Below are 22,269 nucleotides of genomic sequence, written 5' to 3'. Positions count from 1 at the left end.
CCTTCTCAACAATATTCCTTAAACTACAAAATCCAAACCGGAAGTCATCAGTGATGACAAGCCCAACTCATTTCTGCGAATCGGTTCCTATGAACAGCCAAACTCAAAGAACAATTCCTTGATTCTTTTATCATTCGCTGGCACATCATGCTCTATCTAGCCACATGTATGATGGTTTATTACGTTTATTAAGTTTTATAAACAGGGATGAGTGTTTATTGCAGTCTATGTATCCCAGTTCAGTTTGTCACAGCCGTGAAGTAATTTAGAATTTATTAGCTATTCATTAGTAAAATTTAAATCACCCACGCTACATTTTATTATAAGCACGTTTGTTTCGTATGTATTTTGATGTATGGTCGTGAACATATATATATATATATATATATATATATATATATATATATATATATATATATATATATATATATATATATATATATATATATATATATATATATATATATATTTTTTTTTTTTTTTTTTTTTTCTGAACGCTTCAAATCTTCAGTGAAATCCAGAGTTCATGAATCGTGAATTCAACCGATACAATGAAAAGATCCGACTCAGAAGACGATTCTTTCACGAATCTGGACACCACTACAGGTCACATGACAGCGACGACAGAGTGAGCGTGAGCTGTGCCCGTATCAAAGTACAAAGATTGTGCAGTTCTAATTGAATCACATTGAAACTTAGTGGGTAACACATTAAACCCGACACAGATCATTTTTGTAATCGTTTTTCTACGTGCGCGATCATACTGTTTTTTTTTTGCACGAAGATCAGGTAGGATTATCATGAAGTACTGCAGGAAACAGAAAGCAAGGAAAAGTGGTCTCTAATCTTAATTTACACTGCCTTGCTATCTTTTTTCTAGCGATAAATATGTTGTCTTAAGCAATACGTAATTTGATTATTGCTGGCTATTATTGTTACATAATCGGAAAAACTGCCAAAGCTTGGGTTGGGCTGCTTTGATGTCTTTATCTTAAATAATGCTGCCTTCAGGTGCACCTGGGAAACTCGTACCTCCGAGTCGGGCATTCAAGTCAGAATTTGAAAAATAAGACCCTAAAAAAAACAACCAAAAGGAATATATTTTAAACAATAAACAAAGAATATTGGTTTTATATTATATATTACATTTAATTTAATTTAATTTATAATTTGCTTTTATATATTTCAGTGTTTATTATTTTGTAGGTAACTAATTAGTTTTTATATTTATTTTTCTCGTTCAGTGTATGTTGCGTGGATTTTATTGCGTTTGTGTTTAGCACTGATGTCAAACATGATGTCGGTTTGCTATTTGAAGAGGCTTAATAAAGGTTTTACAACGTGTTGTCTTTTCAGTAAGCTTATCTGTACATCACACCTTTAAAAATTATTTAAATACAGCATGTAAAATTAAAATAATATAAAAATAATAAAATATAAAAGCTTTGATAAAAATATGATATTATCCATAATAAATATCAGAGCCTCTGCAATATTTTAAACCGACATGACCCTTCAAACATTACAATTAGTGTATGATCTATTTGAATTTCCTCATAAATACAGCTTTGCTCGTTAAATAATAATACATTTATGTGCTTGGAACATGAATAATGCAAATTTATGGCTCGCAATTACGATATTTCCGACTCCACTTGAAGGGCACATTATTTATCCTCTCATCCTGCATGTTTGTCCACTTCTCTCTTTCACTGCTGTATGTCCTTTCTTCTGTCTGTCTCGCTTTTCCTCTGTTTTAATAGATGAGATTTCTGGGTATCTCTCAGCTCAGTTTGAGGAGACTCAATGCCGTATTCTCTGCAGGCACCATCAGAGGCACCGCAAGCTCAGCCGCTATGAGACTAGTCCAGTTCTGCCACAGAGGTGGCGAGGGGAGCGTCAGAGTCGGGGTGGAGCAGGCAGAAGGTCAGGGGGTCATTGATCTGAAAGCTTTCGACCCCTCCATGCCTTCCACTATGAGAGAGTTTCTAGAAATGGGGCAAAAGGGAATGGACTGTGCTAAGAGGTATAAACCAATGAAAATTAAAAGAGAGAACATACTTTACTGTCACCTGCCAGATAATAGAGCGGTCATTTTGTCTGATCTATTAATATATATATATATATATGTGTGACACTCGCAAGATGTTTGCATACTTTATCATAGGTGAAACTGATTAGATGCAATATTTGTCAAATACACTGATGTTTCAGATGTTTTCATGAAGCAACAGAAACACTTTTTGTTCAGTACTTTATGTGGTGCTTAATACAGTATCATAAAGTTCAACATAAGCCTATACTATGTAAATACCAGTAATGTATTTATCAGTTTTATTTTGATAACACGATATAACATTAAGATTACATTAATTTTTACTGTTATAAAAGCAAATTTTGTGTCAAAATAAATTTGAAACACTTCTTTTGGAAATTCAATGGTGTTGGTAAGTTGTAAATTTGGTAAGATGATATGAAATATATATTATGTGTGGAGCGTTTTATGTTATACAAACCCAACACATTTTTAAAATTGGAATAAAAATAAAAACTAAAAGACTTTCAGATCACATGAGCCAATATTTTATTCACAATAGAACATAAATAACTTAACAAATGTTTAAACTGAGAAATTTTACACTTTTATCTACTAAATGAGCTCATTTCAAATTTGATGCCTGCTACAGGTCTCAAAAAAGTTGGCACGGAGGCAACAAATGGCTAAAAAAGCAAGACATTTTGAAAAGATTCAGCTGGGAGAACATCTAGCAACTGATTAGGTTAATTGATATCAGGTCTGTAAGAAGATTAACTATAAAAGGGATGTCTTAGAGAGGCAGAGTCTCTCAGAAGTAAAGATGGGCAGAGGCTCTCCAATCTGTGAAAGAGTGTGGAAAAAGATTGTGGAAAAATTTAAAAACAATGTTCCTCAACATCAAATGGCAAAGGCTTTGCAAAGCTCATCATCTAAAGTGCATAACATCAAAAGATTCAGAGAAACTAGAGAAATCTCTGTGCGTAAGGGACAAGACCTAAGACTTTTATTGGATGCCCATGGTCTTCGGGCCCTCAGATGACTCTGCATTCACTTATTGGCATGATTCTGTCAATGAAATTACTAAATGGGCTCAGGAATACTTCCAGAAACCACTGTTGGTAAACACAATCCACCGTGCCATCTGCAGATGCCAACTAAAGCACTATCATGTAAAAAGGAAGACATATGTGAACATGGTCCAGAAGCCCCATCGTATCCTGTGGGCCAAGGCTCATTTATAATGGACTGTTTCAAAGTGGAAAAGTGTTCTATAGTCACACGAGTCCAAATTTGACATACTTGTTGGAAATCATGGACGCCGAGTCCTCCGGGCTAAAGAGGAGGGAGACCATCTAGCCTGTTATCGGCGTTCAGTTCAAAAGCCAGCATCTCTAATGGTATGGGGGTGCATAAGTGCATATAGTATGGGCAGCTTGCATATTTTGGAAGGCGCTATGAATGATGAAAGGTATATAAAAGGTTTTAGAACAACATATGCTCCCCTCCAAATGACGTATATTTCAGGGAAGGCCTTGTGTATTTCAGCAGGACATTCAAAACCACAAACTGCCTGCAGTCCAGATCTTTCCCCTATAGAGTAAAATACGTCAAAGATGACCACAAACTCCTCAGCAGCTGGAAACCTACATCAGGCAAGAATGGGACCAAATTCCAACTCTAAAACTCCAGAAACTCATAACCTCAATGCCCAGACATCTTCAAACTGTTTTGAAAAGAAGAGATGCTACATCTAGGTAAACATGCCCTTGTCCCAAATATTTTGCGACCTGTAGCAGGCATCAAATTTGAAATTAGCTAATTTTGTGAATAAAATTGTAAAATGGCTCATTTTAAACATTTGTTGTGTTATCTATGTTCTATTGTGAATAAAATATTGGCTAATGTGATCTGAAAGTCTTTTAGTATTCATTTTATTCAAATAAAAAACAAAACAAACATAAAAAAACATCCTAACATCTACGGAGTTCGGGTTGTAGAAAACATAAGTTATTCATGTTTATATTACTGTCTCTGTCAGGGCTTTGTCCAGTGGTCAGCATGTGGTGTCACGGTCAGATATCAGGCTGCTCTCCCCTGTGACCGGCCCAGAGAAGGTGGTGTGTGTTGGTATGAATTATAAGGACCACTGCCTGGAGCAAAACGCCCCGATTCCTAGTGAGCCCATCATATTCAGCAAGTTCCCCTCCACCATCACTGGCCCTTATGATGACATCATTCTACCAGAGGAGAGTCAGGTGAGCTCTGGAACTTAATATAGTCTCAAACAGACATTTGATGTCACATTAACCCAACAACGGTACAGAACAACTACTCTATAAGACTGACTCCTGTAATGTCGGCACATTCAGTTTTTGTTTGCCATATACAACTTCAAAATCTTGTTTTATTCAAAAGTATATATCGAAGATTTTGTACGTGTTGAATAATACTAGCGTTTTACCTCCGATATGCGAGCTTGTAATCTGTAGTTTCACATTGAGATGGCTCATTTACAGGAAGTGGACTGGGAGGTGGAACTTGCCTTTGTGATTGGACGAAAAGGAAAGCATATTAAGGTAGTAAAAGAGTATATAATATATATATATATATATACACACAAGCCATTAAAGCCTTGGGTATCAAATATGATACTCAAAAAACAACTTTTTTTTTTAAATTTTGCCTTATTCTTTCATATGTCAAGGCTTACAGTGTTAAAGGGGTGGTTCACTGTTTTTTTTCTTTCTTTTTTTTTTCTAGACTTGATTGTGTTTATTGGGTGCAGATGAACATGTCTTAATGTTTTGTTAAAAAAAAAAAAAAAAAAAAAAAATCGTATTTTTCATATATTTTACCTTAATTCTACACCGCTGTCTCCATTGTCATTTGAACGGCCCATTGACTTCCTGGTTCTGTAATAGCCTACCACTCGAAATACGTAATGGGCTCAGATTAGTTAGCTGGCCCAGTATATTGTGATTCGCTGAAGCATCTAGCGCACATCATACGGAAACGCCACAACCCTTACCATTACGGGCAATAGTTGCATGCTTTCAGTGGAAATGTAAATAATGCTGTCTATATTGGCGTATCAATTTGAGCCCGAATCAGACCCAGATAGCAGTAATGATGAAGAGGGTCAAGCAGAACCTCTGCAAGCACGGATTTTAAAGGATGTTTCTAAACGGTTAGCATTTCCTTTTGTACTTGTGTCAAAGTGTTTAGATATGCTGTCACTTGTAAATGTTACTGCTGTTTACTTTCAATATATGGTTTTACCCTGATTAAAGCTTTACTGTAGCGAATACTTGACTGAGTAGTAGCATGTTTGTAAAGGTATTGTTTATTTATAGCATGAACAACTGTTTGTCTATGAAGTCTGTTGGTGTTTGTTGGAGAAGTACACAATAGAATTTAGCTAACTGGCTAGCGAAGCCAAACCGTGTTGGTCTTTGTTTACGTCCTTGATGCAACCAAAAAATAGCAACAGAACTATACATTTAAAAGACATGTACTAACAATAAAACAGACTTACAGTTTGGGGCCAATAAACAGCAGATTCTGCTTTTAAAGTGGGAACTGCTTCATCTTTCAGTAATAGCCTTTGTGCAAATCCAGCATTGAACTCGTGTAGATTCTGGAAGCGGTCTTCAGCGCCGCATCCAGTGTAGATAATATCACTGATTATAATGGGTTGGCCTCGCCCATTTTGTTGCGTGTTCCCATGGGCATGGTTTATGTTGATTGCAGGGTTTATGATGTCACCAACCCAGGAAGGAGCTTGTTGTAGGCATTAAACGGCCATAACTTTAAAAGACAATATCTCTGTTTGCATTGAACTTTCAGCGCTGTAACTTTGCAGATACTGTTTATGCTCAAGCAGCAACATTACATACCAACTAAAGTTAAAAAAAGTGAAATTGCAATGAACCACCCCTTTAAGTAAATAAAGCATATTTCAGTCTTCTAGCAGGAAAGTCTTATACTGTTCCTATTGGCATTATCACAACCTAATTCATGACAGATAAACATGTCTCTGTCTCAGGAAGAGGAGGCCCTTTCCTATGTTGCAGGTTTCACTGTTGCGAATGATGTAAGTGCTCGTGATTGGCAGATGAAGCGCAACGGAAAGCAGTGGCTGCTGGGAAAAACATTTGACACGTTTTGTCCACTGGGGCCAGCGCTGGTCACTACTGCAGCACTGAAAGGTACTTAAAAAGTGCAAAATACAAAAATGTAAAAACAGTAGGACATACATCATATTTGGGAATTAATACTTGTGATATTATTTCTGGTCTTAAATCAAGTTAATCCTACTCGTTCAAACAGATGTTCATAACCTGGGTATCCGCTGCCTGGTGAATGGGGCCGCAGTTCAGGACAGTAACACCAATCAATTGATCTTCCACATCGAGAAGCTGGTGGCTTGGGTCTCACAGTAAGCAAACTCACTCTGGTTTTAAATGTTTAATATAATATTAATTTATTAAAGTCATTATGCTCTCCAAGGCTGCATTTATTTGATCAGAAACAGTAAAACTGTGAAATATTACAATTTAAAATACAACCCCAAATCAGAAAAAGTTGGGACAGTATGGAAAACACATAAAAAAAAGAAAGAAGTGATTTCTAAATTTACTTTGACTTGTATTTCATTGCAGACAATACAACAGCACATTATTTAATGTGTTCCTCATGATTTTTATTGTTTTTGTTTTTCAGAAAAAAAAAAAATCCTATTTTGGTTCTTGCAACACATTTCAAAAAAAGTTGGAACAGTAAAGCATTTACCATTTTATAATGTTGCCATTTCTTTTCACAACACTTAAAAGACATTTAGGGACTGAAGACACCAAGTGATGAAGTGTTTCAGGTGTAATTTTGTCCCATTCTTGCTGCAAACAAGTCTTAAGGTGGGCAACAGTACGGGTTCTTCGTTGTTGCATTTTGCGCTTCAAAATGCGCCACACATTCTCTATTGGAGACAGGTCGGGACTCCAGGCAGGCCAGTCAAGTACCTGTTTCCTCTTCCTCTGCAGCCAAGACTTTGTAATGTGTGCAGAATGTGGTTTTGCATTATCTTGTTAAAATATGCATGGATGTCCCTGGAAAAGATGTCTTCTTGAAGGCAGCATATTGTGCTCCAAAATCTCGATATACTTTTCAGCATTAATGGTGCCATCACAGAAGTGCAAGTTACCTTTGCCAAGGGCACTGACACAACCCCATACCATGACAGACTGGACTTATTGCTGGTAACAATCTGGATGATCCTTTTCCTCTTTGGTCCGGAGCACACGGCATCCATTTCTCCCCAAAAATACCTGAAATACTGATTCATCTGACCACAGCACTTCTGGACACTGTTAACATACGGCTTCCTTTTGGCACAGTACAGTTTTAACTGGCATTTGTGGATGTAACTACGTATTGGTACTTGACAAAGGTTTGCCAAAGTAGTCCTGAGCCCATGTGGTGATATCGCTTATAGATGAATGACGATTCTTGATGCAGTGCCGCCTGAGGGATCGGAGATCACGGTTGTTCAGCTTAGGCTTGCGCCCTTGTCCTTTACGCACTGAAATTCCTCCACATTCCTTGAATCTTTTAATTATGTAATGCACAGTTGAAGGTGAAATAAGCAAATGTCTTCCTATCTTTCTTTGAGGAACATTGTTTTTAAACATTTCAATAATTTTCCCACGTATTTGTTGGCAAGCTGGCGATCCTCATCTTTGCTTCTAAAGGACTAGACCTTTCTTGGATGCTGTTTTTGTACCAAATCATAATTACAATCACCTGTTGACATCACCCATTTCAAATCACATCATTATTTAATCAATTTATCTGATAACTAGCCCTAAATTGCTCCTGTCCCAAACTTTTTTGGAATGTGTTTTCTAAATGACAGGAAAGGAGGTATATTTACAGATGAAATTAAGTTGACCAGACAAAACATGAAATATTTTGTTCACATTGTCTGCAATTAAATACAAGTCAAAGTAAATTTAGAAATCACTTTCTTTTTTTATTTGTGTTTTCCATACTGTCCCAACTTTTTCTGATTTGGAGTTGTAACTGTTAAAATATAATATATCCCTGTGATGTCAAAGCTGAATTTTTGGCATCATTACTTCAGTCTTCAGTGTCACATGATCCTCCAGAAATAATTTTAATATGATTTTCTGCTCAAGAAACATTTATTATCAGTGTTGAAAACATAATATTTTTACTGCATAATATTTTTGTGGAATTATTTTTTTTTCCAGGATTCTTTGATGAATATTTAGTTCTAAGTAACATCATTTATTTGAAATAGAAAACTTTTGTAACATTATAAATGTCTTTAAATGTCACTTTTGGTCAATTTAATGCATACTCACTGAATAAAAACTAATTTCTTTAAAAAGAAAAAAAAAACCTTACTGACCTCAAATTTTGAACAGTAGTGAATATACAGTATAATTTATTGTGTGTAATATGCATGGTTTTATGGGCTGTTCTGGTCTATATTTTATCTTTTCTGTTGCTGAGCAGTTATTTACATTTATTTTATTAAAGTACTTCATCAGTAATGCTTCAATTATTTTTATTATCCAATTATTTCAAATGTATTAAATAATTATTGAATATTTAATTAATGTCCAGCATCAGTAAAACAAAATTCTATAGGTTGTGACTTTTAAGAGTTATTATAAATTTGCTTCTCGACTCGTTTTTTCCTTCAGGTTTGTGACTCTTTGTCCTGGCGATGTGTTTTTGACCGGAACTCCTCCAGGTGTGGGAGTATTCAGAAATCCACCTGTGTTTCTAAAGGTGAGGAAAATCAATGTATATTTCAACATTGCTGGGTTAACGTCACAACCCACAATCCCTGCACCTGGCAGGCTGTTAACACCAGTTTAGAGCCTTCCCTGAAACCTTTGTTTTGCTGCACAGATAAAGTCTGATTTCAAAACCTCTGATTCCCTTCTGTTCAAACAGTCAGAACAGTGTGACTGATGCTGACACAATGAGAACAGCTGAAATGCAGAACAACACAAGACCAGCTGTAATGGCCTCATTGACGTTACCGTAATGCCAGCTTTCACACAAAACCAGAGTTAAAAAAGGCAATGGCTTCAGTGTTTAAGATTTCTATTTGGCATTGATTCCAATTCAAGCTGATTTACAGCAGGAGTCACAGGGCCATACAAAATGCAGCAAAGATTAGGGTTGTGCCGATGGACGATATCATTGTCCATCGTGATGGCTGACCGACATCACGATGGAGAGACACCATCGTGATGCCACGCCCCCGCCCCGCCCCTTTTATTCCCCTCTTATTCCCCTCACGTGCAACCTATTGGAAAGCCTGTTGGGAAATAAAATAACCCTTTCGCACGCAAGTTTAAAACCATTTAAAATTGTCATGTCACACACCGCAGCGCTGTATGATGATCTGCTTTTATTTCAGTTTTCCTTTTTTATTCAAAATATCCACTAATTTGTTAACTATAACATGAAATATCTGATATTCCGATGTGAAAGTGGATGTGTTTTGCTGTTTAAACAACTTTATAATGATTGCGTTAGTTGAGCTATACACATTATGGGCGTCGCCATGTTAGTTTGTGCCGCAGATTCTGTTGCATTCACAACATCTTATATGTATTTAAACATCCGAAACCTAAAATAAACATTATGTGGTTGAAAACACTGCATATTTGTGATATATGAAAAGTGCTGCGCACGTCCATCTCTGGTTTAGCGCCAGCTAAAGCGCACACGCACATTTGAATTTGGCAATTGATCACGTGATGCACCGGTGTGATCGTACGCGTCTATTATAAAGCAATAAAGTAAAATAATGAATAATAATTATATAATAACGAAAAATTTAAGTACACCCCCCCCCCTCCACTATGTAATTTTTGGTAATTTTTGGCCTCTGGCAGTTAAATTAAATTGCATGTGTTTTGCGGAAGAACATCCTTTTTGGTTGTGCTTTGGCTCTGCTCGGAATCGGATAAATGTGGTTTGAGGCACCAGTGCACACAGATATGATACAAGGCATCAAATCAGAGCAGATGTTTTTTTTTTTTTGTTTGTTTGTTTTAAACAAACAGTGATTTGCCATTTTGAATTACCCATTTTTTCCTCATTCATTGTGACAACAAACACCTAAGCTTCATGCTGACGACCAGAGCAACGGATGACGTGGCGTGCGCGCCGAATTAAATTTTCAATATCTTTTAAAATCCGTCTTGACAGCTCTAACGTATAAAAAAATAATTATAGGTTTATCAATGTATATTTGGGTACCGAGATGGTTTGGAAGATGGACTTTTCTTTTTACCTTTTACATATCCTTTTTTTAAAAAATACACTAGCTTTAATAATAGTAATTGCAGAACCTTCAGACATCAAACCTTCAGAAAAGCAGCTGCTGCAACTCTTCATTTGAAAATCAACCTGAATAAAAAGTTTATCTTCATCCTTAATTCATACTAACACTTTGAGCGTGCAGCACGCCATGCCCAAGAGAAAAGCAGCCGCCACGCCACACGTCATTCACACCAAACATGAGCTTGTTAAGAAAATGACTAACATTAATCTTGTGTGATTAGAAATGCAATTTACACAACAGAAAAGTGTTAGTTCCTTTAGAAAACTGTTGCCTTTGACTAATTTGAGTGGCTTTAAATATACTATCACATTTAAATTGTTAGATTGTCTGAGATGCTGTTAACAGAAGCTCTACTGTCCCAAAAATTTATATATTATATATATATATATATATATATATATATATATATAAAAAACGTATATTAAATCTGTGTCCCAGTAGATGTAGTTGGTTTGTTTTTCTGAAATAAAATAGCTGCCAATTTCCTATGAATTGTTCACAAGTGTTGAGTAGTAAAATGCGTTATCCTTTCCCTAAGGCAGCAGATATTATTTTAACATTTATATCATTATATTAATGTATTTACTGAAGGTCTGTATATTGTAATGAAGTAATTTTAATGATCTGTTTCAGAGAGGAGATGTTGTGGAGTGTCAGATTGATGAGATCGGATCGATACGGAACACAGTCGTGTAACAAGAAGATCTTCTACATAGATAAAAGTGCCAATATGGAATCTAATTATTTCATGTTTTCATAAAACATTTTTTTTTTTCTTTTTTTTTTAGCGAAATAAATAAAATAAACATTATGCTCTGGGCCACTTTAAAAAAAAAAGTGGCCCAGAGCCACTTTTTTTTTTATAATTTTCTTATCACTGAATCAGGCACACATACATTTTTCATAAAGTGTAAATGTCAAACTTTTCATGCACAGGATACAGAATCTAGTTTCCAGTAGGGGGCATTACTGACCTGTGTACGATAGCTTTCACCATTTCTTGTCCACCTATTCTCAGCTTGAGATAGATAGGCTTGGTTCCCAGAAACAATTTTTATGTGTGTGTGTGTGTGTGTGTGTGTGTGTGTGTGTGTGTGTGTGTGTGTGTGTGTGTTGAATTATACAGTCATTCAAACTAAGATGACTAATGCAGGATTCTTATGGAAAACCTTTAAAATTGTGATTCTGGAAAATTCATTAAAATAAATAACCATAAAAAGTCTATAGTGATTTTGTTGTTGTTGCTATTTTGCTAGTTATGATCAGCTCTAAAATATTTGATCAGCACACTCCTTGTGCAGCACCAAATAAGCCATTGAACTAGTCCTAATGGGTTACTGAACCAAAGAACCAGTTTGAAATGAACATCAAAAGAACATCTTAAGATCTTAAAAAGAACAGAAAGAGTTCTGTCAGTTTTGCTAGGGTTATCCTCTGAAAACGTTGATAGTTAAAACTGGCTCGTTTTGTTCTTTTTGAGTTAGACATGACTGAAAAGCTGACTTTCAACTCTGCCTGAATGATTGATTCATTCATATCAAATCTGTTCTTTGGTTCAGTAACCCATCTGGACATACTTATAAGCTCATTAGGCACTATGCAAAGAGCACGCATGCTACAAAAAAATATATACACAAAAAAATATATACACTGATCAGGCATAACATTTTCCACCAAGGCAGTTTGATTGCTGGTTCAATTTCAAATCAGTTCTTTGTCGTTTGACACCCAAAGCACCAACTCTGAACCAGGAAAAGTGGTTCATAAGTTGCACCAAAACATTGCTGGTCTAGAAGTAAGAACAACTTGCATCAGGGGCTTTGGGGCAGGGTAAACTTGACCAACAATAAACTTGTGACTGCCGTTTTTGAAATATCAGGTAATCGAGCTAATAGCAGCTCGATTGTAATCTCAGTCTATACAAATTATAGCAAGCTGCACGAACGCAATGGATTTGCCGTGTTTTGATGCTTATGGCTTTGTGAACATACATTGCCATCCATAGTATCTGCCAATGCTGATGGAAGGCTTGTTTGATATGCATCGGAGCTGCACGGACCAATCGGCGTGTGACATTGGAGTGCCTTGCAGAGAATACGACTCCTTGTGCTTTTCGATTGCACTCGCGGTGCTTTGATGTTGTGCCATGATCGGTCTACGAGAAGCCAATGCATCTCGAACAAGCTTGGTGTGTTTGTGTTTGCCACTGCTGCGCTAGCATTGCTTACAGTCATTACAGTGACGTAAGACTTGGCTTTATTCTGGCTCTCTAGCAAGTGGCAAACCGATTCTTAGAAGGCTCATCAGTTGAACCAACTCTGAACTGGCAATAGCACCAGCTCTAAACTAGCACCCGGTTTGTGCTGTTGGAATAGGGGTAATTATGAGCACTGACAGTTGAAGTGAATAACATTGATTATCTCTTCATCACGGCACCTGTTAGTGGGTGGGATATATTAGGCAGCAATTGAATATTCTGTCCTCAAAGTTGATGTGTTGGAAGCAGGAAGCATAAGGATTTGAGCTAGTTTGACAAGGGATAAATTGTGATGGCTAGATGACTGGGTCAGAGCATCTCCAAAACTGCAGCTCTTGTGGGATGTTCCTGGTCTGCAGTGGCCAGTATATATCAAAAGTGGTCCAAGGAAGGAACAATGTTGAACAGGTAACAGGTAATGGGCGGCCAAGGCTCACTGATGCATGTGGGGAATGAAGGCTGATCCATGTGGTCCATTCAACTCACAAGCTACTGTAGCTCAAATTCTTAAAGAAATGTGTCAGAACACAGTGCTTCACAGTTTGTTGCGTATGGGGCTGCATAGCTGCAAACCAGTCAGGGTGTCCATGCTGAACCGTCCAACGCCAAAAGTGCCAACAGGCATGTGAGCATCAGAACTGGACCACAGAGTAATGGAAGAAGGTGGCCTGGTCTGATAAATTGTGTTTTCTTCTACATCACGTGGATGGCTGGGTGCGTGTGCGTTGCTTTCCTGGGGAATACATGGCACCAGGACGCACTATGGGAAGAAGACAAGCCAGCAGAGGCAGTGTGATGCTTTGGGCAATGTTCTGCTGGAAAACCTTGGGTCCTGCCATCCATGTGGATGTTACTTTGACACGTACCACCTACCTAAGCATTGTTGCAGACCATGTACACCCTTTCAGGGAAATGGTATTCCCTGGTGGCAGGATAATGCACCCTGCCACAAAGCAAAAATGGTTCAGGAATGGTTTGAGGAGCACAACAATGAGTTTGAGGTGTTGACTTGGCCTCCAAATTCCCCAGATCTCAATTAATTTGAGCATCTGTGGGATGTGCTGAACAAACAAGTAAGATCCATGGAGGCCCCACCTCGCAATTTACAGGACTAAAAGGATCTGCTGCTAACATCTTGGTGCCAGATACCACAGCATATCTTCATGATTCTAGTGGAGTCCATGCCTTGACAGGTCAGGGCTGTTTTGGCATCAAAAGGGGGACCAACACAATATTAGGAAGGTGCTCCTAATGTTATGCCTGATCAGTGTATATACAAAAATTGTGTCCCAAATGACTGCTTTACACTATATACTTATACACTATGTACTCGTTATTTTTTTTTAAGATAAATCTTATTTTATATGTTTTTTTTCGTTCAACATCTGAGTCTGATAGCCCCTCCTCCTCTGTTACGTAATTAAAGCAGGGACAGTTGAGAGCATGATGTGTCCAACATTCCACACTGTTTTTTTTTCTTTTTTCTTCCTGGTTAAATAAGTACACTATCCGGGTAATTAAAGTGTACTTTTTCTTTTTGGAATTTTCTGTGAACAATAGTGATTTTGTGCACAAGTATGCAAATTGGGACGCTCCTAAAGACTGTGCACTCCTATTACTTGAATGGGAGAAATTGCGACACGCAATATGGCAGAATACATCCCGCCTTCTAAATAAAATTATCGCTGATCGATAAAGTCATTGCATCACTGCAGCTGCCATTGGAAGCTCCGGTTCCCATAAAAACCTGAGACTTAGGACTGCACATGAGCATTTGCTGGTCTAGCCTGAAAAATAGATAGATGAAACAACATTTATGGGACAGTTCATGTCAGATTTTGTTGCCGATTTGAAATATGTTATTTAATTGTGAGTTCGACAAGCTGTTTTTGAGATTTCAGGATTCCCCCATTTAAATAGATGGGACTTGGACTTAGATGCCCAAAATAGCTGCCTGGAGGCATTACAAATATGACCACCAAGTGATCAGACTTTCCTCAAAACGGACTTTGGTGTTACTTCGTCATCAACCTGGGACTAAAGTTTGATTCAGTTTTGTTGTGTGAACCGGTTCAAGCAGTTACCGGCTTAAAACAATGATTTGCCATCACTACTAAATACAGTTAAAATACCGTCAATACTATCACAAACCCCTGGACAGAAGGTGTGGGAACCATAAATCTAACACAAAATTGAATCCAATGAAAACCCATGTTTGAATCCAGTTTAAGATACATTATTTCAGTGTATCTTAAAGCCTTGGTAATGAACAAGTAGCGACAGATCTTTTCTACCATATTGTGACACACATTAGTGTGTAACGGATTATCAAATATGAAAAGAAAATGTAGGGTGGTGACATGGATCAATTCATCTATTCATTTATTGGATTGATATTGCACTCAAAAACAAAGGAGTTTTCAGTCGACTGTAAGAAAGAGGTGGGGTTTAAGCAGACTAAAAGATTGGAAAAGTCCTGCATACAGTATGTCACCAGGGAGAAGTCAGTGGTTTTCAGACCAAGAAGAAAATTATTCAAAATAAGATGCATTTACAAAACAGGTTCTCTTTCATTCTGACTTTAAATCTTTTTAACGAATGTAGGAAGGAAAGTGATTTTTAGAGCATAGTGTTAATCAAGTGAATCCCTGAGTGCAGCAGCCTGCTGTTATTTCTCAACCCATCTTGTTTCTTGCTAATCATTCTATTCTTTTGCTTTCCCGCTCATCTAATGCCATCAGTGTTATTGATAGTTGAGTGTGTGTGGTGAGTCCGTGGGTCGATTGTCTGGGTGTCTCTAGAGAGCTTATTCAGCACTTCAAGCAGCAGCTGTCCGTTAGTCTTTGTTTCAAACTAACATGTTCAAGGCCACTTACCCGTGTGTTGCTCAGTATTAAGATACAGAAAAATGATGTTCCTGGGTTAATGTACATTTAGAATGGCTCTCATGTTGCATGGACGGGTGTTTATATATGAGATTGTCAAGTATTTGGTATATATAGAGCCAAAGTCATTTCCAGTGAGTGATCGTATAGTGACCCCTCACACTGTCTGTGCCTCTATGTTATCCATCACGTTTATTACCTATCAACAGTCCATTTGGTGATAATCTCCTAAAACTCAGCAGGACCACTGGAATCACTGATTGTTGAGAGGAATTAAATTGAATTTACCTGTTCCAAAGTATTCATTTACATTTTGGAGCAAAAAATGTTTCAGGCTCTCTCTCTTTTTTTTTATAACTAAATGTGTCAATGGCATCAGATACAAAAGTATTACATTCTCTAATGTCAAATATCTGTAAATCTAGCATATAGTTATGAATTTAGACTACAGGATGGTTTCAAGAGCTGATTTAAAGGGTTGGTTCACCCAAAAATGAAAATAATGTCATTTATTACTCACCCTCATGTCATTCTACACCTGTAAAACCTTCTTCAGAACTCAAATTAAGATATTTGTGATGAAATCCGATGGCTCAGTGAGGCCTGCATTGCCAGCAATGTTACTGCACCTCTTATGATCCATAAAGGTACTAAAAATATATTTAAATAAGTTCATGTGAGTTCAGTGGTTCCACCTTAATATTATAAAGCGATAAGAATACTTTTTGTGCGCCAAAAACAAAAAGAAAACGACTTTTCAACAATATCTAGTGATGGCCGATTTCAAAACACTGCTTCAGAGCTTTACGAATCTTTTGTTTCGATTCAGTGATTCGGATCAGGTATCAAACTGTTAAACTGCTGAAATCACATGACTTTGACGCTATGATCCACTGATTAGATTCGTAAAGCTCTGAAGCAGTGTTTTTGAAATTGACCATCACTAGATATTGTTGAAAAGTCATTGTTTTGTTTTTTTGGCACACAAAAAATATTCTCGTCGCTTTATAATATTAAGGTAAAACCACTGCACTCACATGAACTGATTTAAATATATTTTTAGTACCTTTATGGATCTTGAGAGGTGCAGAAACATTACTGGCAATAGAGGCCTCACTGAGCCATCATATTTCATCAAAAATATCTTAATTTGTGTTCCGAAGATGAACGAAGGTCTTAGGGGTGTAGAACGACATGAGGGTGAGTAATAAGTGACATTATTTTCATTTTTTGGTGAACTAACCCTTTAACTCTGTCTTTTGGATTAAGAAAATCTTGCAGTGTTGATCAAATGACAATGTTCTCTTTAATCTGACATAATTATGAAAATAGAGGCACATTATATACACACACACATATACATATATATATATATATATATGAATGAAGAGTTTCGTTGCAAAACGAGATAACTCCGTTTTTTTAATTTTTAAAAAATCTTGTTTTTTGGTTGTGCATTCCAATTAATATCAATTCAACTGCAGTTATATATATATATATATATATATATATATATACACACACACACACAACAGTTCTGTCTGGTTCTCGAATCTGATTGGCTGATAGCCATGCGATATTTCAGTGATAACAGCACTCCTACTGCCTTTTCACCGTTTGTATCACTCCGCTTGAAGTGACCGTCATGGCGGCCGATCAAATCAACCGTAATTTTTACAAATACTACTTGTACCACGAACTGTAGTTTTAATAGTTTTTTTAGGCGAGAATGTAGTTGTTTAGACCTGAAATATGTGACTCATATTTAATAACAGCGCCTATTTTACAATTTGTTTTGACGTTTTCGGAGATGCGATCTCGAGTGCGTCAGCGGCCGTTCAGTGCTTCTGTAACCCCCGAGAACAGCTTCATCTTGGCCAGTGCCTCAGGGATTTGCCGCTGGCTCTTATAGTGGTTAAACACGAGACATAATTCAATTTGAGTACATAGAACGGGCAATCTTTGGTCTTATTAATCTATTATTTGTTCCAGAGCAAGTCGAATTGTGCTATATTAAATTTGATAATAATAAAGGTTACGTTACATCCTTATATAGCACATTGGCTACAACTAGACGGGAAATATCAGACTCTTCTCCTCTTCAAATATGTAAAACATTAAACTTTATAAACATGTTTTTTTTTGAGTAAAGAAAACGCTTTACAATTTCTTTTTTCAAACATCTGATCTTTATTTACCTTTGCATTGCACAGAGGAGATGTCCAAACTGTGTGCGCACTTCATTCACGAGGTGAGGCGGATTAATGAGGTTTGACTGACAGTTTGAGGATCCAATGGAGTTAGGAGGTTTTGTCACAAGCTCTTTAAAATCCTTTTCATTCGTTAAATATTTGTAAAACCCACATACCAGTGTAAATGGTGACCTATTTTTTTTTTTTTTAATTACTAGTGCTTTATGTTTGACTGAACTGTACAGTTGTGCTTATATGTTGTTCAATAAATATTATTTTATATAAATATGTCCATTAAGTAATATGGATTGAGTGAACATTACATTAATACGCCATTAGATGGCGGCAACACTTTACAGGAGAATTAGTCAGTGAGTCACAAGACACTTTTAAATTGAAAGGAACTTTTGCAAAAGGAAGTTGTTTTAGCGCTGTGGTGTTATGGATGGAAAATTCCCAAAGCTGAAAAAAGAATACAAAGATCGCTTACCTCAGCGGGCATTCAAACGGACTTGTATAAAGGATGTAATATTATGGATATCGACTTGATGAATGAATGTAACGTTAATGCAATATAACAGACACAGGTAATAGCCTACTCTCTCTCTCTCTCTCTCTCTCTCGCGCGCGCTCTCTCTTTCTCTAATACTGTAGAAAATTCAATGTGTTTCAATGAAGCGACTCAACGTTCCTTCGTTACTAGTTCTGAAGTGACGTTTTAGAATTAGTAACGGAGGCTTGGTCCAACTGTCAAATTGAGATTTGAATCGGTGGCAGAAGGAAGTAGTGCTGCACAAAAGAGGGTTTTAAAGACACTCCGTTGTTGTTCTTATTTATTTACACACTCGTGCCGTTGAACTGTTGTATAAACGCAATATCACACTCGTAGCCGTGCGATATGGCTGTATATCAGCACGCTGTGATTACCTACGGCACTCGGCCTGCGGCCTCGTGCCTACGGACGAATCACACCGTGCTGATATACAGCCATATCGCACGGCTACGAGTGTAATATTGCTCATATATATATATTCCTTTTACCAGTTACCATATATATAAAGTAGTAAAGGAAAGGAGGTGAATTTGGTATTGCTTTTTAAAATATTTCATAAAAAAAAAAAAAAAGTTTTCATAAACATCTTACAGTGAGTACGAACATGATTGTGAAACCTTAACTTTTTCACTTCCGTGTCAGAACATGACATATTTCTGTTTTTTTGTTTTTTTTTGCTGTTTTGAAAGTGAGACATTTTTAGAATTTTGTGTACATGAATTCTTGATATATTTTTAATGTACATGTATTTTTTTTTAAAATAATATATTTCTAGATTTTTTAAAAAATGTTTTAGTGTATTGATTTTTTTATTTTTTAGATATTTTTAGAATTTTATATGAATTTTTTTTATAGAATTTTATCATTTTGATTTACAGTAAACAAGATGCATATTCTAATGATAATCTCAAATCATTTCAAAATGCAAATGTTGTCATTCTCAAAACTGATGACAGGTAAAAGCAGGACATGTTTTGTCCCATGTTTCAAGAATCAGTGAAATTGTACTTAATAGTGTTCAGTGTTTGTGCTAAAGGAAGCAGAATACGCATAGGAAGGAAATGTGATGATTCATCTTAATGTTTTAGGTAATGAAGATAATGCAAAACGTTTGTGCATATGAACATTCATATGCAGTGCTGTGTGGCAAAACTATAAATCAAACCATGACAGAAACACTACAACTGGGTCAATTATCAGAAACTTGTGTAACAAAACCAAGCCAATTACATATTCATTACAGTTCAGCAAAAGAATCATAAACAAAACAATTAAATAATAATAAAAAAAAAATTCTTGTTGATGCAATTTATCTGCTCTTTATAAACGGAGAACAACATTTAACCATCTGAATAGTCATCATCTAACCAATAACTAAATCTGGGCTCTCAACAACAACAATGAACACAAAAAGCAACCGCAGTCAGCATCAAATATACAACAGAAATCAAGTGTGCTGCTAGGCAATCTATGAGTATAAACACAAAAAAAAAACAAAAAAACAAAACAAAAAAAAAAACACATTCATAATTAATTATTTAAACAACACTGAAGAAATGAAGAGTAAACTCAGAAGTGCCTACTGTTATCATTCCCAGCTGAGACTGATTTCTCTTTAAGTTTTTACTTTTCTCTTTTAGCTATGAACTGTTTGAAAAACTGCAAGAGTTTCTCTTTGTAAGCGCACTGGGAGAAGAGAGGACTGACATCCAGATACACATCATCTCTCTGCCTGTCCTCAATCAACACCTGAAGTGCAGGAACAGAGAAACGTTGTTTAGTCAGGAGAGGCCAAATTAACTGTCCTTTATTACAACACCTGCTACATTTTGTTAGACTTCACTGTCCTCAGTTTATCTGGCCTTGTGCTTTTATTTACAGCTTATGTAGAGGTGTGTGTGGCTGTGGGTATATATAGTAAATCAGGATGTATAGAATCACTTACCCCAAGATCAATGAACGTACGAAGCGCCATTCTCACCAAGTCAATAGATGAGCTCTCTAAAGAAGATTCACACAAACATATCAAATATACAGCATTGGAGCATCACATGATACGAAGACTTCAGTCTTGAAGTATTATTTAATAAGGCCGGAACACAATTTGATCTGCAGAAACTCTCTTATAAAACATCAAGGCTTTAGTCTTCAGCAGAGTTAGATTACCCAGTAACAGAGAAATGATTCATAAGTCTGTTTAAAAACAGCATGATTAATAATACATTAAAGATAATGCATCAGCAGCTGAAGTGAAGCTGTCAGTATCTATGTAGGCTGTTAACGGTTAAAGCCACTTCATTTATTCTCTATCAATGATCCCGAAGAGGAGAGACGCTTAACGTATCTGCTTTGACAAGAAAAATTTTGACAGGGTCGCCCTCTATTACTCGTACTGAAATTAATACGGATTCTTGCTTACCTTTTGTTTTGTTTCTGCCATTAAGTGGAACGTTAACATTTTTAATGGTATCGTTTGCATGGAATAGAAGCTATTTTATCGCATCGCATGATCATTTTATTTATTTTTTCACTGAAGTTTTGTAGGATTTCGTTTACAGTGTTGATCTGTTTACAGAGTCGCACGCTGGACGCTCACTGCTGCTTCAGCCACCGTATGAATATCCAAATAAATCTATGTAATTAACACACTGAGAAAAGTCGATTCATTTATTTGTTGGAAACATTTAAATGATGCTTAACCGAGCATATTGAGTAGGCCTACAATTGTTGTCATTGTAATTCCCCTTTTCCATGATCACAGATGAGGAGAATCAGAGATTATGGGTCAAATTCAGCGGACAGACGGACACGAACACACTGTATTTTTATATTTATTTTAACAAATGACAACCACACTAAGCTACCTTTATAAAACCGTTATGAAGAAAATTTATATTAAAGTTTATATTTTGGTGTCATCCGTTTTTCTGCATGTGCTTTATTTGTAAATAGAATTTGGTATCTTTAATATCAGTCTAAGTGCATTAAGTGTTTTCTTTAGATGACATGAGAGGAAACCGTTTAAGATATAAACGTGCTGCATTCATATTTTGGGCTCATTTGTTTATCTCCACACAGTATGCTTTAATAAACATGTACAGAATTGTTGGTCACATGAAGCGTTTGTTAAGCATTTGAATGTCCCCGTCAAGTTCTGCTAATTGACGAGCGCAGTGAGAGTCAGACTCGCAAAGGTAATGTTAATTATTAAACCAAACGAAATCGAAACGTTCAAAAACACAATTCTTTTATTGAGTGATAAGCAGTGGGTACCTTTTTCCATTTTTCTGTCCGCACCAGATATTTTCTTTTTCGCGCTGTAGCTCTCGGCACACAACAAATGCTTTCATTGGTTGAGACGCGTGATGACGCTCATCCCAAGCAGCCAGTAGCCTACTGATAAACATCCCACCCCTCCTGTGACCCATGGTTTGTGTTGTATTCGGTTGTAGTCTATCTATGTGTATTCAAACGCAGTGAGCAAAGGACTTTCAAAATAAAAAGTTAGTTAACGCGCGATAAACTAATTGTCGGCGTTAATTAATTAATGCGTTAACGCGATAAAAACGCGTTAACTTGCCCAGCCCTACATAAAACATATATAAATGTAAGCATCATGGCACCGCGTCCACACACACGCAAACTATTTTTGAATCCGACTGAGAAAATAGTTGGATTTAAGTGTTTACATGGTTAATTTTTTGCTGTTGATGGGATTATTTCAGGTCTACACCACCCCTTTGAATCTGATTGAAAATTTCATTCAAACTGAGCTCAGTCGAATTGATTGTGATGTTTACATGAAGGCTTTTCAGTCTGATTGAGCCATCAATCCAATTATAAACTGATTATTTGGGAGCATGTAAACGTAGCTACTGAGGGTCTGTTTACACCTGGTATTAAGATTGGTCTGGGTGATCTGATCACAAGTGGTTTACACTAGGGATGCACCGAT

At 36.6% G+C, this 22,269-nt stretch overlaps 2 protein-coding genes across 3 annotated transcripts in view; one reads left to right on the top strand and one right to left on the bottom strand.

The window, feature by feature from the left end:
* The first annotated feature begins 605 nt into the window (after positions 1–605).
* On the top strand, positions 606–11,635 carry fahd2a (fumarylacetoacetate hydrolase domain containing 2A). Of its 2 annotated transcripts, XM_067393953.1 has the most exons (8): positions 606–789; positions 1,825–2,026; positions 4,077–4,293; positions 4,555–4,614; positions 6,084–6,246; positions 6,368–6,476; positions 8,767–8,854; positions 11,061–11,635. In XM_067393953.1, the coding sequence occupies exons 2-8, from the start codon at positions 1,857–1,859 to the stop codon at positions 11,121–11,123; spliced, it is 870 nt and encodes a 289-aa protein (XP_067250054.1). In that variant the 5' UTR covers positions 606–789; positions 1,825–1,856; the 3' UTR covers positions 11,124–11,635. The 2 variants fall into 2 exon arrangements, with proteins under 2 accessions (XP_067250054.1, XP_067250053.1); XM_067393952.1 differs by lacking the exon at positions 606–789 and having other exon boundaries at positions 1,764–2,026.
* Positions 11,636–19,937: 8,302 nt separating this feature from the next.
* gpat2 (glycerol-3-phosphate acyltransferase 2, mitochondrial) overlaps positions 19,938–22,269 on the bottom strand; it is a 73,516-nt gene continuing 71,184 nt past the window's right edge. The window contains exons 20-21 of the mRNA XM_067393819.1: positions 20,260–20,315; positions 19,938–20,063 (exon numbers count right to left, since the gene is read on the bottom strand). Coding sequence (XP_067249920.1) covers positions 19,938–20,063; positions 20,260–20,315 — 182 coding nt within the window. The remainder of the gene's footprint in view (positions 20,064–20,259; positions 20,316–22,269) is intronic.

The sequence above is a fragment of the Chanodichthys erythropterus genome, chromosome 9 (genome assembly GCF_024489055.1).
Source record: "Chanodichthys erythropterus isolate Z2021 chromosome 9, ASM2448905v1, whole genome shotgun sequence".
Lineage (NCBI taxonomy): Eukaryota > Metazoa > Chordata > Actinopteri > Cypriniformes > Xenocyprididae > Chanodichthys > Chanodichthys erythropterus.
The sequence above is the reverse complement of the archived record's forward strand: the minus strand, read 5'-3'. Positions and strand labels throughout refer to the sequence as shown.